This window comes from Tachysurus vachellii, chromosome 7, assembly GCF_030014155.1.
Source record: "Tachysurus vachellii isolate PV-2020 chromosome 7, HZAU_Pvac_v1, whole genome shotgun sequence".
Lineage (NCBI taxonomy): Eukaryota > Metazoa > Chordata > Actinopteri > Siluriformes > Bagridae > Tachysurus > Tachysurus vachellii.
Genome location: NC_083466.1, coordinates 2021565 through 2040000, shown reverse-complemented (window position 1 = coordinate 2040000; position 18436 = coordinate 2021565). Strand labels below are relative to the sequence as shown.

The 18436-nt window shown below is 40.7% G+C and overlaps 2 protein-coding genes across 2 annotated transcripts in view; one reads left to right on the top strand and one right to left on the bottom strand.

Annotated features, from left to right (window-relative positions):
• The window catches only part of pcolce2a (procollagen C-endopeptidase enhancer 2a), a 7880-nt gene extending 4391 nt beyond the window's left edge, over positions 1 to 3489 (top strand). Inside the window, exons 6-9 of the mRNA XM_060873357.1 lie at positions 107 to 273; positions 770 to 853; positions 1167 to 1334; positions 2370 to 3489. Of these exons, the coding sequence (XP_060729340.1) occupies positions 107 to 273; positions 770 to 853; positions 1167 to 1334; positions 2370 to 2500 (550 nt within the window). The 3' untranslated portion in view covers positions 2501 to 3489. The remainder of the gene's footprint in view (positions 1 to 106; positions 274 to 769; positions 854 to 1166; positions 1335 to 2369) is intronic.
• Positions 3490 to 6392: 2903 nt separating this feature from the next.
• pls1 (plastin 1 (I isoform)) lies at positions 6393 to 16923 on the bottom strand. Its single transcript, XM_060873356.1, has 16 exons — positions 16874 to 16923; positions 16599 to 16714; positions 15915 to 16075; positions 15556 to 15685; positions 14724 to 14856; positions 14455 to 14536; positions 11932 to 12097; positions 10511 to 10653; positions 10230 to 10322; positions 9392 to 9587; positions 9094 to 9172; positions 8608 to 8722; positions 8120 to 8253; positions 7131 to 7254; positions 6799 to 6923; positions 6393 to 6717 (listed from the first exon to the last, which is right to left on the bottom strand). Exons 2-16 carry the CDS (start codon positions 16666 to 16668, stop codon positions 6588 to 6590), a joined length of 1881 nt encoding a protein of 626 aa, XP_060729339.1. The 5' UTR covers positions 16669 to 16714; positions 16874 to 16923; the 3' UTR covers positions 6393 to 6587.
• Between the last annotated feature and the right edge of the window lie 1513 nt (positions 16924 to 18436).

Below are 18436 nucleotides of genomic sequence, written 5' to 3'. Positions count from 1 at the left end.
TATGTAGCGCATTGTTGTTTCTATAGTAACAGCACTGTTAGATAGAGGTACAACTCCTGCTGAGTGTTTATCTCCGTCAGCGAGTTTTTTTGTTGTTGTTCTTCAGGCCGATCTTCTCCGAGGGCAGCAACCTCTTCATCCAGTTCGTCTCTGATCTCAGCCTCACCGCCGACGGATTCATCTGCCATTACACGTTCAAGCCGAAGAACTTCACCATCACAGGTTACCCGGTTCCCGTTACCGCGGCCGCTCCCACCCCTGCACGGCCCGTCGGTGTGTCCTGTTCATCTAAACTACAATTTACTGAAACAGTCTCTACTTTTGAATGCTCAATTCTCATTGGTCAGAAGATTGTTGATTAATATTTAATAGATGCATAGCAGTTTTGCATGAACAGGATTTCTGAATATCTGAAACAGATATTCAGAAATCCTGTTCATGCAAAACTGCTATGACTGCATCCTGAAGTTACAGCATTATATTTGCCTGGTACAAAGCCTTCTTGCACGAACAATAACCTTGTATTAGAACTGTCATGGTGGATATAATTTATATTTTATAATATATGCACCTTCTGACCAATCAGAATCGAGAATTCGACGATGGTTATAATCACCCTGGTGGGTCAATTTGTTTCATTATAGAATTTATGCAGACAAAGAATAATTATGACTATATTAGAATTGTGAAACTGCCCTGCTGTTTCCTTCACTGTGACCATTATGTCTTCTTCTTCTTCTTCTTCTTCTTCTTCTTCTTCTCTATACAGCACTGACGTATTCTGAAGCTCTCTGCAAGCAGAAGTGCAAGAGGATCGGAACAATCGAAAGTCATTACTGCTTAAGCAACTTCGGTAAAAACAAACAAACTAAAAAAAAAATCGTAATCGCGACTAATCAACGTATTCAAAATTGTTTATTTAATTTTTAACTGTCCTGCTCACTCTTGTTAAAAAAAAAACAAAAAAAGACTTCAGAGCGTTCATCCGTCTTGTCCTCTAAAACCAAAGAGGATCATCAGTGAGGATTCTTGTCATTACCGCTAGCGCTTCTGTACCTGGCTATTTCTTTCCCACAGTGCATGTTTTATTACATAACCCCGCATCCTCACAGTACAACACAATGCTGTGGCGGATGAGTTGATATTCCAGTGTCGTCTCATCACAGTGCTGACGGGAACACTCATCTCCGCTGCCATGAAGGAACACAGCGTGCTCGCCACCTTCTCCATCACCAACGTGTACAAGGAAGGCAACCTGTCCATCCAGCAGGCTGGAAAGAGCATGAGCGCGAAAGTCACGATCCTGTGTAAGAAATGCCCTTTAGTCAGGAGAGGTGAGTGGATCCGAACGGACATGGTTCTACGTTGTTGTAGACGAATCTTAAAGCACCAAATTCACAAGCAATTCTAATTTCGAGTCAGTTGCCTCAGATTACAACAAACTTTCCTTATTTACAGTGTAGCAGAGCCGGGAACAACAGAGCTTCTCGAATGACAAGCTCCCTCATTATCCCCAAAAACTCATAAATACTCACACGAGAACTTTCAGTTTCTGTTCCTGTAAAGAAAACCTGGCAGCTCGTCACTCAACCAAATTGCTTAAATTATAGAGGAGGGAAAAAAAAAACCCCAGGCAGATAAGATTGTCTGTTTACACGAGGCGCAAATGATGCAATGACGTGCAACGAATACGCAGCTAGAATGCGCGGGATTCTAATGTGCAGCGTCGGTGTTTTAGCTACAGTTTCCTAGCAACCGCTCGGTTACGACATGCAAATGAAATGTATTCTGGTCCTCCGGTCTGACTTCTTTCATGCCAGTAATTTTAAATTGAAGTCGAACTGAAGAAATCATAAAGGCTCCGTAACACACCAGTTAACGTTGACACAAAGTCGAAATAAGAGAGTTTTTGTTTAGTTACATTAAGAGAATCTTTTCATCCATGATTATTTAACCCAGTTAACGATCTACCTTCAGCTATAGTGTAATGCGCACTAATAGTTTACTCCGGGAATAATTCAAATGACACAGGCCGGGTTTGTGGTGTGTTTTGGCCGAGCCAGCAGTCATAACGCTGCATTGAAATGCCTTCACCTCAGTTTATTTAGCTTAGCAAATGCGATGAATAGAAAATTAGAATTAGTCAAGCAGAATCGTTTTGCATGGAGTGGAGAAAAAAAAAAACCTGTAAAGCTGCCAAGGTTGAATTTGCTCTGAGAGGAACTCAAGACAACTTTTTTTTTGTCAGCTGATTGAATTCTTGACTTCTTATGTTCTACAGTTGCTCTAGAAGCTTAAGGTCATTATTAGCTTCATCATAAATGGAGTCAAAGGAATCACACATTTATGCATTGTTTTTCTGTCCCAAGGTCCGAACTACATTCTCATGGGCCACGTCGGCGAGCAGGGACACGGTGTGGTTTCACCACACAATTTTGTGATTCCCTTCAAGACTAAGAAACAGAGGGACCTGGCTGTGTTGAGCAATGTCCGTTGCTGATGGTCATGCGGCGGCCACGTTGGATTTGTAGTCTCATTTGTACTGTAGATCAAACCACGTTTACACACTGCAGTTGAATAACGTATTCTTTAGACCATAAGTGTCCTTCGAGAGGTAATCGGTTTGTTGATTCGTCGTATATGTCACCGTCTGCTTTATTAAGAACACCTGCACATCTGTACAGTTCTCTAACCAGCCAATCACGCGGCAGAAATGCACTACAGTATATATAAAAAAACATGACGAAAACACAGAATCAGGTGAACAGGTGTTCCTAATAAAGTGGATGGTGCATACAGTATAAATAGATATACAGTACATAATTATTCATCTTATCTGTAGCACCTCTTAAGGTCCCTAACAAAGAGCCACGTTACAATTATGCAATGTAGTTATAACATAGTTGTGTCTTATACTCTGGAAAATATAGTAGGCATGCACATCCGTTTTAAACATTTCTATTCCTACGTCAGATTCAGTTCTGCGCTCTTTTCAACTCGAGCTGCTACCTTGATCGATTCAGCACTTGACATTTAGCGATACTGAATACATGCCGTTATTCTGAGCTGAATTCAAACTGTTCAAAGAAGAACCATCAGTACATCACTACTGTCATTTATCCATCAACATATCGTCGCTGTCGGGCGGAAACCTCGTGTGTCCAAATTTGGTCAATTTCATATTTTTTCACATATCGATGCTATTGGTCAGTCCCCACGTGGGTCTGTTATTTTTACAAGTTATTAACCAATCTAAAGTCTTGAAAATAGCTTGAGCGCAAATCTCATAACTCCATTGGACACTTCAACTGTCCACCTCTTCCTCACTCCGCGGGAGAGCTTCACGGCATATTTCTCCTCAAGAAGAGTCGCAACGAATCAACACGTCTTCTGAGGTAAATGTCTTCAAAACACTGGGCTCAAAGAAAAAAAATCTTGACCCCCGCTAGTTCTGGTGCTCGTCTGAGGACAGGAATTTAGCGCAAGACAATCCACTGCAACGCGGACTAAACCCTGTGTACTGCAGATAAGGTACGCCGTTTTTTTAATTTCCTGAAAAATAACGGTTTTGGAGATACGAGGATTCCGCCTGACAGCGACGATATACTGTGACATATTGAAAATGTTTTTTTTATCATCAGTTCATACGTTTTTGTACATAATTGAAACGCTTTAATTGGGAATTCCAGTTTTCCTACAAGCTTTGCAGGATCTGAGGATCTCAGAAGGTTTTGTTTCAGTGACCAGAAATGAACTGCTAAATGCTGAAATTGTATCGGCCCGTTTGGATAAAAGCATCTGACTAAATAAATAAATGTAAATCCAATAGACCAAACCCAACTGCCTCTCGTGGCAAAGAACAATATTTACATGAATGATTGTTTTTTTTTTTTTTTTTTTTTAAGCCAAAGAAAGAACTGAGCTGGAGGAATAAATTTAAAAAAGGGCCCAAAAATCTTCCAGAACAATTATACTGTGTTGTATTTAGTTGATTCAGGCGTGTAAGTGGCTGCGCTTATCTCGGTTCCAATGATATTGAATTTCGGAAACAATGTGTGCGGTCCGTTTCTCAAAGGTTTTCCAAAAGCTTCCAAGTATACAGAAGTGCAGCATGTAGCATCTTTCCTTCCTCTGTACATCTAGACGTTTGCTGTTTTGTGAAAATGTTTTTGCATTAAGTCATCCACTTTGAGGTTTCTGAGCCAAATTAGTAATTAAAATAGTAACTAAACTCAGTGTTTGGTCCTATTTGCCTTTATACAGGCAAATAGAAACTCTTATCATTAAATAATTATCTCATAATCCTGATGTCTGGAGTTGATCAGCCAAAACTGCAGGTACGTACTGTGTAGTTAAAGGTGAGGTGCACAATGTTTGAAAGCCAATGTTGACATTTTGAAGTCACCAAAACAAACACGCCCCTAACCCAAATAGGTGTCACCCTTGTTTTGATAGCTCCGCCCCACACATACATACGTAATCCAGGCAACTATTATAGCGGAACTATATGGAAATACAGATGTGTTTTTGTAATACTGTGTGTTGAACCGTGAAAGGTTTAGCTCCGTTTCACGCGGAAGACGACGTTCGACACCTAGAACCCGGGGCAGAGGTAACGGCAGGTATCCGCCATGTCAGTGTATCAATCGCTTTCTGCTAATGTCAGACATGCGCACTGAACACTCTCCGCCGTATATTGACAAGACACGCCCCTTTCTGCTCATTGGATAGACGTTTGTTTTGTTAGTCAGCCGACTCAGTTTTCTGAAGCGTTTTTCAAACATCGTGCACCGCACCTTTAATTATATGTGATGATTTCTACCACTGTAACACCACAAAAAAAAGACCTCTGTGTAATTTTTTTTTTTTTTTTAATTAAAAAGTTTTTCTTTAAGTTGGAACTTGCTGATATAATCTCAACCATCATCCACTGACTGCATGAATCATTCCTTTCTCAGTAGTCTAACCTCCGTATTAGATTAAGGATGAACAGTGTGCCGGTAATGATCCTCAACACACACACATTCACTCACTGCTGAAGTGGATGTCCTAATGACTTCCAGATTCCAGCAGCATTACAGCAGGTCCCTCTGGACTTCCACAAGCTCACGTGTCATCGACGTGTCGGAATGCCGGTGTGTTTTTTTTTTTTTTTTTTTATCGTCCAATTCTAAATGCATGAAAACAATCTCGATTAGGATAATATCGTAATCTACATTTCCTAGTCTTTCCTCGAATGACTTTTACCACATTCTTTCAAAATTCAACAAAAACATACGTTCTCTCTTTGCACTGGTTGACTCTCGAAGTTCTGCAGGATTCGGGAGGTCTCATGTAACATTAGCATGCTGGAATGTTCTTTCTTAATGATCCATTTCCCATAGCTTGGAAATGAACAAGATGAACACCTACAGGAACATACTTTTGCTTTTTAATTATGGAATTATCATAGCTATGAGCAATTTTCCAGGATTTTCTGCCCAAGCCTTAATTTGAATCCTTTTTACAGGTAGATTGTCTCAAACTTATGCACTAATGTTTGAACAGTTGTGTAGCCAGGACTTAATCTCCTGCAGTGGACGTCCTGAATGTCAATCCAGACTTCTCTTTGCTTCCACATATTTCAGCGCTTCTTGGGGGATCTCCAGATGTTTCCATGTTACCTTTTGAGATACATCATCTACACTGGGTCCTGGATACACTTCCCCCAGTTTTTGACCTGTCATCAGTTGTTTTGGATCAAATCCAAAACCCCATCCTTATGGCTTAAGAATTTGGGGTAAGAGCACAGGTTCAGCCCTGGTAAAGAACCCTGGCACAGAAAGGGTTAAGTCAGTGATCAAGGGCCAAACAGAAGCAGCTTGGTGGTGCTGGGGCTTGAACCCGCAACCTTCCAAACAACAAGCCAGACCTTCAACTGCTTGAGCCACCACTACCTATAACCGAAATCCTTGTATGCACCAAATATACTTGGTCTATGAGCCTGATTCTGATTTATGCAACTTGGACCACTGGTTTAGCAAAACATTTAAGCTTTAATGATGCTTCAAAAGTAACTTAAGCAAAAAGGACAAGTGTAATCAGTATCTTTGCTGGTCATAAAATTCCATTTCGAGATAGCCACAGTTTTATATATATATATATATATGTGAGTGTGTATACATTTAATGCATAGTCGGAAGCAAAAGGCATTTATGAACATTATGCAAATATCAAGACAACAGTTTGATACAATAAAGCTTAATACCTTGCTATCAAAATAAACGTCAGCACATCCTTATTCTAGTAATAAACTACAAATGAGACGCATTGCTAGATAATGGAGACCAAATTATATCGCAAACTAGATGACATCGTTTTCAACCATCAAATTTTCTTTGTTTTTTTTTTTTTTTGTTTGTTTTCTTGGTGAGGCTCAGAAATTACGGGAACAAAGACAGCAAGCGATGTAAGGTTTTCTGTACAATTCATAGCTGCAAAGCTCTCAGCTCTTTTGTTTAAACGAAAATCTCATCATTTTGAAGGTTTTTCTTTATACATTTTCATTGACACAATTATACTGTGAAACAGATATATCGGCTCATTCTTCACTTTTTAAGACTTTTCCCCATCAAACAGGCAAACACAGTCATCACCATCTTGGGGTTGACTTCCACAAGGTCCTCGGGCAACGCGTACACCTTAGCGCCAATTTTCCTTGCCACTGAGATTGCGTACCTAAGAACAAAAGAGAAACATTTTGTGTCCAATTTTTGTGTCATTTTGTGGATTAACAAACAACACTGAAGATTTTCTTACTTTGCATTATTGGCCATGTCCTCAGGATTCAGGTTTTCCCTCTTCACCATATCATCTCTGATGGCTCCAGGTGCAATGGCACCAATCAGATCAATCACCGGGAGGCTGGTGCTGATTGATTTGTCCTGAAAAAATGTGTATATGTGCGACGAGACACTTTCATCATAATCTAATTTGAAGACTTGCCCTAAATACATTTCTACTTTGCCAGATTCCATCCAGCTTCTTAATAAAGGCATCTATTGGTTTGTCTAACAAGTAGAACTCTAGTGAACAAATAACATCCAGCTCTTTGAAAGTTAGATGAGTTGAATAGTTGTAGAATCTCTTACTTTAAAGTTGCTGATAGTCGATTGTTTTTGTCCTTTTTGCAGCGTGCTGTTCACCCAATCGACGATGATCTGGTCGTTGATTTTTTCCCCATCACCGATGTCAGATAGCACTTTGAGGGTGTACCTGCACGTCGCACATGTGATATACGGAATACAATTATTTCTCTGTCCGGAGTAATCGCCTCGACATGCAGCCATATCAAATACAGTATATTGTTAGATTCATGGCTATAACTGTCACTGTGACAAATATGTCGGTAATCGTGAGGGAAATTAAACACAACTGAAACCCAGAAGAGTGTGAAATTTCTACTAATCCATGAATAGAAAATCAGCTCAACGTACACCATTCTATAGCTTTACTGTACATACTTGTGTGTGTCTCTTAATTAACAGTTCAGTATAGAGGTCTTCACGGGTCCACTTAGATCCGAAAACCCGAGGTCCGACCCCAAACCCTAGCGGGTTCGGGTCTAAAAGTTTCACGTGTGCCTCGGACACGGGTCAGGAATAATAATAGTGGCATCGGGTCTCGGGTAATTTAAAATGAATGTGTTTTTACCGAACGGAACCGAGAAGACCCGAACTACTGTATCTCACGTGTGTGCATTGACTTGAGACCTTTTCCAGCCTCACCTCTGTTTGCCAAGACCGCTTGCAACATCGTGTTGCTCGCGGTAAGCTAATTTACGTTGAGACAGACCTATCAATCAATTTTGAATCCACGCTGTAGTGGTTACTTTTCTGTCTGACTGGAGTGTGCAGGGCTGCATCGGTGTGTGCAACATTCGGGTCCAGTCGGGTTAAAAAAAATTGCCGTCGGGTCGGACTCGGGTCTAATTTTTTCGGGTTTGTCTGTTTTGGGCCGGGTCTTTCTTTAAAAAAATAATTAATAAAATATGCACGTCGGGTTCGGGTCACTTCGGGTCGGGTACATTTCTTTAGACCCGAGAAGACCTTTAGTTCACTAACACTGGCGAATAAAGTACCTTCTCATTAGCTGCCACACCAGTGACAGCGTGTGCTTGGGGCTGCCCTCATTGATGTTGTCGCCTCCGATGCCCACTAGTGAGAACTTTGCCTCCTTTTTGCCCAACTCCACCGCGTAGTTACAGTTCTCCAGCTGGGAATGTGCAAAGATTTGCTTTATTAGAACGGCATGAATAATGCAGTGCTTCATACATAAATCGCAGGAACTTTACCGTGAATGCAAATGACACTGGGAATTTTGAGCAGGTCTGTCATGCTCTTGGGAAACAGCATATACATAAATGAATGCATCGATGTGGATATTTTTTTATCATCCAGCCTGTTATGTAGTAAGAAAGTGCTGGGTCAGCTATGATACAACAACCCCGGAGCAGATTTATGACTACAGTTAAAAAGCCCATCTTTTTGCCTGTTTGGATTGTTTTCAGCCATTTAAATGTCACAAATACGGAAACCCTTCATGCAGTACAGTACAATTCATACTAACTTTTTTCATTTTGCCAGCAAGGGCAGGATACGGAGGACGGTTTACTTTCTTCCAGTCCACAGGGACCTGGATTTTCTCGTACAGCTGGAGAATAGCCAGGCCATCCGTCAGGTCACTGGAAAATAAACACAAAGCGGCTTTTGTAGCGGTAAAAAGAAATGCTGAAGCACTGACTGATGAATTGTATGAGTGACCGGTAGGATTTGTAAGCTACAGTATGTGAAAGTGTCTCAGAACGATGACCATTTATTACCACAATACATTAAAGTTAAATGGAAGATTTACATAAAATATTTGTTATAGGTGTGAAAAAATGTTTCTGAAGTTTAAGTTTCGTCCATGAATGAAGTAATTTGACTGAAACCAGCCTTTAAAAAAAAAAAAAAATAATATATATATATATATATATATATATATATATATATATATATATATATATATATATATATATATATATATATATATAACCATAAACCATTGCCTTACTTGTATAAGTGATTGACTCTCGGACTTATCCCCAGCGAGTTCATCCAGTTTTTGAAGGTTCTGTCCTCTCTGGACTCTCCTGTAGAAATTGTTGGGGAAATCACACAGGTATCAGGGGTTAATAGGTAATATCAAGGACTCTTGATATAGTTTTACAATAAAATTCAGCTCATTGCTGCAGGAAGGTGTTAATTTTTGGTTGGTGTTATTACTAATAAAGACAATAGACTCTAAAAGGCGGTCTGGTCAGCCATTGATATCCATGTACAGTGATTAGCGCTAGCATACCGTGACTTACCCTCGATCGTGGTGAGATCGATGCCGTTGTAGGCAGGCTTTTTCAGGTCAGGGTACATGTTGAACAAGTTGGCTACGAAGGCTAAGTTGAGCTTTTGATTCCCAGCCACGACATCCTGGGGTGAGACAAACTGCCGACAGTCCATCCGTGCCGCCTGCTTCAACATAAGCTCTGCTCTCTTCAGGTCATCAGGTTCCTGCAATCATAAATACAGTTCAAAACTCATCCCAGGAACTCGGTCACAATTTTACATCTGTTAACGCTTTCTTCGTCTGCACCTGCATGCCGTGTGTATATATATAATCAACCACAAGAGGACGAAATCCTCTGGAGTCTGGTTCCTCTCAAGATTTCTCTAAAGTTTTTCCCTCACCACTGGCTTGTTCATTAGGGATCGAAATCTATCTCTAAATTTTGCAAAGCTGCTTTAAGACTCTTTCGAGACGCTAAATATGAATAGATTTAATCAGGAAAGGTCCACAGTCTATTGCTGGTAGAGGAGGGTATCTATCTCAGTGAGCCATTCTGTTTGGATACATTTGCTCATTTCTTATTGCTTTGTTTCATGAGTTGAAAAAAAAAAGGCATCTTAAAGTTTGGAGAAAACTTGCACATAGTTTATGCACTTGACCCGAGTGCGAGGAACATAAGGGGAAGTACTGCGTCTTCATTTTTTGGCTGCCAGGTTTTATGGATCTCTTGTTAACTCTGCTTAACTTTCAACCTTATTATAGTTTTAATACTGTAGTTTGTCCTTGCATGATCTCTTTCTCCCTCTCCCTCTTTTATGCATTTTTTTTGCAGACGTGAAAGTCATTTAGATTCAGGAAGGACTCACATTCAAGCCAGACATGTCGACGATGACCTGCATCTTGTCGTCATCTCCACTAGGCGCGATCTCATTCAGCAAGTGAAAGTAGGCCTTGGAGTCCTGCAAGAGAAATGAATATGTACCTGGATATTAGAGCTGGGATTGATGCATTGCTATTATTACTTCCATGATATCTAAGTCTAAAACCTAGTAAACCGGTGTTAATGTATTCATTGATACACTTTGGTACTCCACTCCGGATAAGGGCGTCTGCCAAATGCTGTAAATGTAATGTAAATGCATGATACCTTGATGTCCTCGCTGAAGTTTTTGATTGGATTATATTCCGCGGCTTTAAGGTGATAGTTCACCCAGCGCAGCAGCAGCTCCTCAGGGGACAGAGACAACAGATGGTCCAAGTCCTCACCCTCGCCGAGCAGGGCAATCAGGGCTGCACAAGCAGACAAGGCAGATTACAACTCATAAACCCTCAGGTATTAGCCCTGAGATCAGTGAAATGTCTTTCTTACTTAAAAACACTATTGATATATAAGTGTGAAAGAAAAATTCTTCTTTTTATTATTTTTATTTGACTCATACAATTGACCTCATACAACACTCATTTGACCTCAACTGCGAATGCCAGGAATGTGAGTAGGGAGAAAAGTACGGGATCTGAAAACCTACTAAACTCCAGTTTCATACTAGACAAGGGGTCGGCAACCTTAAACACTCACAGAGCCATTTGGACCCGTTTCCCACAGAAAAAAAACACAAGGAGCCACAAAACACTTTTGACATCTAAAATGAAGAGAACGCCGCATATTTCGTTTTTTTACCTTTATGGAAAGTGTAGAAACAACTGTAGTGTGTTGTGTTTATGAAATCAATGAACTGCTACCGAGTAAACGATTTTATTTCTGCAAGCAAACAAAAATATTTTGAACAGTTTGAACTAAACTTAACAAAAAAGACGCCGAGTTGAAGGCTACTTTCAAATAAAATGTCCGATGTCTAATTGAGTCCTCTTTGTATTCATGACATCAACATTTTAACTCGCCGGCTGCAGCAAACCAAAAATGCGTCTGCTTCTGTGTCGGATTTCGCAAGTCGGCGGTTATGACGCATATTTTGAGCGACAAAAAAATTAAACACGGTTTATTTTAATGTTACAAGATCATCATAATCTTAGAAGTTAGAATTACATTTTTTTTAAAAAACTAACTAACTAAAATAAAATAAATTTAATTTAAATATTCTCTCACTCACTCTTTCATCTTCTACCGCTTATCCGAACTACTGTACCTCGGGTCACGGGGAGCCTGTGCCTATCTCAGGCGTCATCGGGCATCAAGGCAGGATACACCCTGGACGGAGTGCCAACCCATCACAGGGCACACACACACACACACACTCATTCACTCACGCAATCACACACTACGGACAATTTTCCAGAGATGCCAATCAACCTACCATGCATGTCTTTGGACCGGGGGAGGAAACCGGAGTACCCGGAGGAAACCCCTGAGGCACGGGGAGAACGCGCAAATTCCACACACACAAGGCGGAGGCGGGAAGGGAAAACCGTGCCCCCTAATTTAAATATTTATTTTCCAAATCTACAAGGAAGCCGCAGCAGAGGGATGAAAGAGCCACTTGCGGCTCCGGAGCTGCGGGTTGCCGACCGCTGTACTAGACGAATGACACTATAATCAGTCGTGTGTCTGACCTTCGTTGCTTGAGATCTCTATGTTGGCGAACAGGCCAATCTTAATGATCTGCCAGAGCAGCCCGAGCACCAGGTGAGGAGTTCCAGCGATCATGTCTTGAGCATCGATGTTTACCACCATACAACCGATGGCTGAGGCGGAGTTAAGAGCCAGTATCAAATTCTCCTAGAAGACAAGAAAGACAGACGGGTTTGTCTTTCCGCGAATAAATATGGCATGATTATTGTTCAAAGCTTTGAATAAGAAATGGTGTAAGAATTCATGGTCACATCATTTATACATTGGCAGCACAAAGCACTTGCAAGCTTAAGAAGTGAAGAAGCAACACACCCGTGTAACCAGCACTTAAACCACTTTGTCGAGTCAATTTTCATATGGAAATCCCTTCTTGAGAAGGCTTCAGATGCCCTTAAAGGTGTGGAAGATGGGGTTTCATGTGCAGGTACAGGTTTTTCATTCGACTCGCTTTTTCTGTTTTAGATTTTTAGATTTGTCTTAGAACACACAGCTGTCTTTGAATCTGTTCTACTATAACTTCAGATTCATGCACTTACTCTAATTGTTTTTTTAAAGAAAGTTTTCCTTTCGCTGTCAAAACCTTGAGATGTTTTCATCACACAACCACCATCGCTCGTTTCTTGGCATTTTATATTTGTAAAGCAAAAAATGTAAAAATCTACACATAGTTCTAGCTTGAGCAGCTAGAGCAGGACTTTGTTGATCTAAGCATGGCATCTCTGTAGATTCAGATCAAATCAGAGGCTTTGGTTCCTTGAGAGACGTCCTGAGGTCGTAGTGACTGTTATGAGCTTGTTTCATTATTCACCTAGCCACTTTAACACAACAATATCGAGATCTCATGAAAAAAAAGGATGAAGTGTTGACTGGCCTTCAGCACATAAAGCTGGATTTGATGGCAGCAATATGGCTGTGTCTTATTTTGACCCAGCCAAGCACGGAGAGACAATTTTGGACACAAGCCCAGTATGTCTTGCTGCTTACTGCTGTACTGGCACAAAGTGACTCAGATGGAAAGCTGGATGTACTTGCGTATGTCAGCAAGACTCTGTCACCTGTTGAACAGCAATATTTGCAGACAGAAAAGCTCTGGCAGGGATTTGGGGATGTCTTCATTTTCCAGCTAAATTTGCTTGCTGGCGTATTTACACTGAGCGCTGACTACAAATCCCTCGGATTGGAATTCAACAATCCGTCATCCTGTCCTCCTTCATAACTGAAATGCTTTACAGTTAAACTGCAATATTACAACTCTGCAGGTCCTGGGAAGCGGGCCAACTACATCTCTAGGCACAGAAACAGAGATATTCATGCCACTGAACAGGCTGTAGATCATGTACGTTTCAGACACAACAACAACGACACACCAGGCACTATGGCAGAGGTATTTTACAAAGGCTTGTGAAGGTCCATTGACATTAAAAAGGTGTTGCTTACAAAGGTCTGAATAAACAGATAAGATTATTAAACAGTGACAAAACCTGTGCATATGAATAAGATCATTTTGTAGTGGTTGTTTTTTTTTTTTCGTACTGGTGTTTCATGCTAAAACTATGGACAAGCCATATTGCTAATCAGGCCACCAGAGGGGGTAAAGTTTGGGTACTCAGCAGAGGTGGGAGTAAGTCACACATGTGCAAGTCACAAATAAGTCTCAAGTCATGAATATCAAGTCATGTCTTTTTTTAATATTTTTCAAGCAGGTCTCAAGTCTCAAATTTGCGACTTAAGTCTGACTCGAGTCAAGTCGAGTCCCCCATCTCTGAGTCATTTAACTCAGGTCCGAGTCAAGTCTCAAGTCATGAATATCAAGTCAAAGTCAAGTCCAGTTTTTTTTAATATTTGTGAAGCAAGTCTCAAGTCTCAAATTTGCGACTTAAGTCTGACTCGAGTCAAGTCGAGTCCCCCATCTCTGAGTCATTTAACTCAAGTCCGAGTCAAGCCTGAAGTCATGAATATCAAGCCAAAGTCAAGTCGAGTCTTTTTTTAATATTTGTCAAGCAAGTCTCAAGTCTCAAATTTGCAACTTAAATCTGACTCGAGTCAAGTCGAGTTCCCCATCTCTGAGTCATTTAACTCAAGTCCAAGTCAAGTCTCAAGTCACGAATATCAAGTCAAAGTCAAGTCGAGTCTTTTTTAATATTTGTTAAGCAAGTCTAAAGTCTCAAATTTGCGACTTAAGTCTGACTCGAGTCAAGTCGAGTCCCCCATCTCTGAGTCATTTAACTCAAGTCCGAGTCAAGTCTCAAGTCATGGATGTCAAGTCAAAGTCAAGTCGAGTCTTTTTTTAATATTTGTCAAGCAAGTCTCAAGTCTCAAATTTGCGACTTAAGTCTGACTCGAGTCAAGTCATATGACTCGAGTCCCCCATCTCTGGTACTTAGTGTTAGAGTCCTGGTACTACGCCCATTTTCGTACATTATTCAGCTTTTTTGTTCCCAGTAAATCAGATAACTGCCGTTAATCTAAATAATCTTTATTACGTAAGGAGAGTAAGTGCTTACAGTCATGTTGAACATTGAGCGTTTTTTCGTGTTGATGACCCGTTCATCGATCGTCTCCTTTTGAGAGTGGTTGATCATTTTGCTGTGAATGAAACAAGGAACAATACAAACTATAAGGACAAATAGCAGTTAAGCTAACTATGAACTTTGAAAGCTCAGATGAACTTTATGGATTGTCCCAATTGACCTTACATTAAGTATAATGTGGTTTGTTACCTTAAATTGGGATGAAGAAATAAAGGAAAGAATTGTAAGTGGTATCATCTTACCAGAGGAGTATTCCATCCTTCACCGATGTGAACAGACTGTTGGTGTTCGGGTCCATGGGGATGATATGTTGGCAGTCTGGGTCATTTGCCAAGGCCTTATTGATCCAGTTGACAAAAGCCACTTTCTCTTCATCTGAGGGCAAATTTTACAGATAAGACATAAGCAGTAGAAGCAACAGGCTCAGATTACCAATGAGAACTGTGCACAAACAAATTCGGTGCAGTAAACAAATTCGGTTTACCAACGAACAAAGGGATGTATTAACATCCAGTGACTTAAGTTTGGTAAGGTAAATATTTATGCTGGCAAAGTTTAGCGTATTCAGAGTATCTCAAGTTCTAGGCAACCTGTTTGGATTATTAAAATCATTAGGGTGTAGGTTTTTTTGAAGTAGCACTAACATAGGGCTTTTCAATAGTGTCTAATGCACACACACACACACACACACGCACACACACACACACCCACCCATCCACCCAAAGAATTCAGGACTAGAAAATGCAGACTGAAGAATCATTTATTCCTTAGCTTACCAAATTTACTACAAGGCTCCATATAAGCAAGGGACGATTGTATGGGCAGCACAGAGGATTTTAGTATAGTCCTGGTCCTAACTACAAATTTTTAGGTTCAGTTAAAAATATGGCTTCCAACCTCATTATTGATCAGCTTATTGAAATAGCACATGATCCAGCATTTTGTTTATTCATACTGTGTACAGTTCTTCTGCGCATACTAATTAAGCCTGCTAAAAAAAAAAAAAAAACTAAAGCAAGGTTAAGAAATCAAAATGTGTGTGCAGACTATTTTATTTCATTGAGATTAGCCTACCTGAATATGAGTGCTGAGTTCCTGCACTGGAGCTTCCAGATGTTCCTCCAAATGAGCAGATCCCATCCTTCCTGGATATGGTCTTGCGAAAGGTGTCTCTAACATCTGAACTTCTTATATCTTGGTATATCTGTAGATTCAAATGGGAATTTATGTGAACACACACTAGTGTATAGTTTTAGGTCCCTCAAAATCCATCAGGGAATGATGGTTATGTCTTTCTTTAGGCTAATATACAGTAGGCCCTATTTTTCCAGAACTAAAGTCGTCCAGACATTTGCACTGAAGCTATGGATTGGTTTGTAGCAGCTAATATTATAAAATGGCTGACGATAGATAGATAGAGAGATTATTCGTACCGCAACAAACTCTTCAAAGCTTATCTTCTCATCTTTGTTGGTGTCACCTGCGATGAATCTCTCTGCAATCTCTCGCACCTTGTACCCTGGAATAGAGAGGCTGGCCTCACGGAAGAGCTCCTGCAGCTCGAAATCATTGACATAGCCGCTGCTGTCGATGTCTGTGGAGAGGGAGCGAGGAAGCAAATCAGTCTTGACGAAGGTTTTGTTTTCATTTGCCAATTTGTTACACAAATGTTATTCTCCTTAGGAAAGGTCAGCTTTTTCTTAAAAGCAGCGAATACAAAGGCACTTTTAAAATACCGACGTTAAGTCTAGCAAAAACATTTCAACTTAATACTCTCAGTCATTTTCAACCGCTTATCCGAACTACCTCGGGTCACGGGGAGCCTGTGCCTATCTCAGGCATCATCGGGCATCAAGGCAGGATACACCCTGGACGGAGTGCCAACCCATCGCAGGGCACACACACACACTCTCATTCACTCACGCACGTGCTAACCACTAAGCCACTGTGCCCCCCCATTTCAACTTAATATTAAATACTAAATCTAATTAAATAATTATATTTACAGGGTACAGCAATAAAAGTCTAATCATCTTTATCATGGCATGCATGAAACTATACGTGACAATATACAGTACGTGATAGCGTCCTTCTATTTGAAGGTTTGATTGACTGACCGATTTTGTTGAAGGCTTCCCTGAGTTCCACCAGATCTTCTTGAGACAACTGTGTCACATTGTTCTCCATGCTGCCAGTTCCACAGCCTGTCTCTCTCTCTCAGCGTACAAGTGGCCTGGAGAAAAGAACACAAGCGTGACTGTGACTTACTCCTGAAACTGAAACCGGAGCTCAGATTCAAAGCAGCACATGCAGAGCAGGATTGAAGGAACCCAAAGAGATTGAATCAGAATGTTCATTTAAGAAATAAAAACTCTACAGGCTATACATGTACCTCTGGCTTAGGTTTGACTCTTGCTTTAGAGCCAGGCTACTTTGAGAAAATAGATGAGTGCCTACCTTATAGTGGATGAGACAGCAGTAAGGAAGGGGCGGAGACCTTCAGCCTTAATGAACCGTGTTTGGGGCGAGGCGTCTTTCACCGTGTCAGCTTCAAAGTTTTTACTTTTAAATGCTCTGATGAGTCAGAAAGAGCTTTCAAATTTAACAAGAAAATTTCGGAGTCATTTTGCCTTAATTTCATTATTTTCTTGCAATGACTGCAGATCACATTGAATATAAAGAAAGACACAATGGCAGTGGTCCGTCCAGCTGGCAGGTGTGTGCACAATAGCCTAGTGTTGTTTAAAACAAAGCAGTGACGCAGACACACTCCAGACCAACCAGTGTCCCTTAGTGTTGTAATGAAATGGTTAAAAGACTTTCCACACTGCTGAATACTCAGAAATACAAGGCTCTGATTATCAGTTTTGTTCATTTTACCAGTTGTACCAACATATAAATGTGTTTTTCTTGACACAGACTTCAAAGCGTGAGCACCTGCCAAGTACTGTGAATGTAAATCGATGAAATGTAAATGATTTCCAAAAATGACAAACACATACATTTGAGTATGCAATAGGATTAACTGCAGTTGTAAGCATTTGGGAGGGCACGGTGGCTTAGTGGTTAGCACGTTCGCCTCACACCTCCAGGGTTGGGGGTTTGATTCCCGCCTCCACCTTGTGTGTGTGGAGTTTGCATGTTCCCCCCGTGCCTCTGGGGTTTCCTCCGGGTACTCCGGTTTCCTCCCCCGGTCCAAAGACATGCATGGTAGGTTGATTGGCATCTCTGGAAAATTGTCCGTAGTGTGTGATTGTGTGAGTGAATGGGAGTGTGTGTGTGTGTGTGCCCTGTGATGGGTTGGCACTCCATCCAGGGTGTATCCTGCCTTGATGCCCGATGACGCCTGAGATAGGCACAGGCTCCCCGTTACCCGAGGTAGTTCGGATAAGCGGTAGTAAATGAGTGAGTGAGTGAGTGTAAGCATTTGCTCAGAACATACTGTACATGTGATGAGGTCCATCATCATGACATATCTTTCGGGAACATTGACAATACATCTGACGGATCAACACTTTTTATGTTGGGTTTCTGTATGTAGAGTGTTTGTGTTTAACATATTTGGAGGTATGTATTGTGTAGCTTGTATAAGATAGACATGTATGTTGTTATACCAGCTCTAAGCTCTGAGGTCCAACAAAAGCCTTAAAGTCTGTGCTTAAAAGCACTGTTACTGGTCCAAGCTTAGCTATCAATCTAGTTTCAGTAATACAGATTGGTGTAACTCTGATGTAGCTTTAGAGAAAGAAAATGACGAAATTTGAGCTGCTTTTTTTCTTTTCTTTTTCATATTACACTATTGAAATATCAGCAATTAAATAGTTTTATCATGAATCTCTTTACATTTATTCTCCAACAGGACCTTTTTTTGTTGTTGTTGTTGCACGCTATAAATAAAGTGCTTAAAATTGTTCAGCATTTTTTTTTGACAATGGTGGTGTTTTTTTTTAAGTGG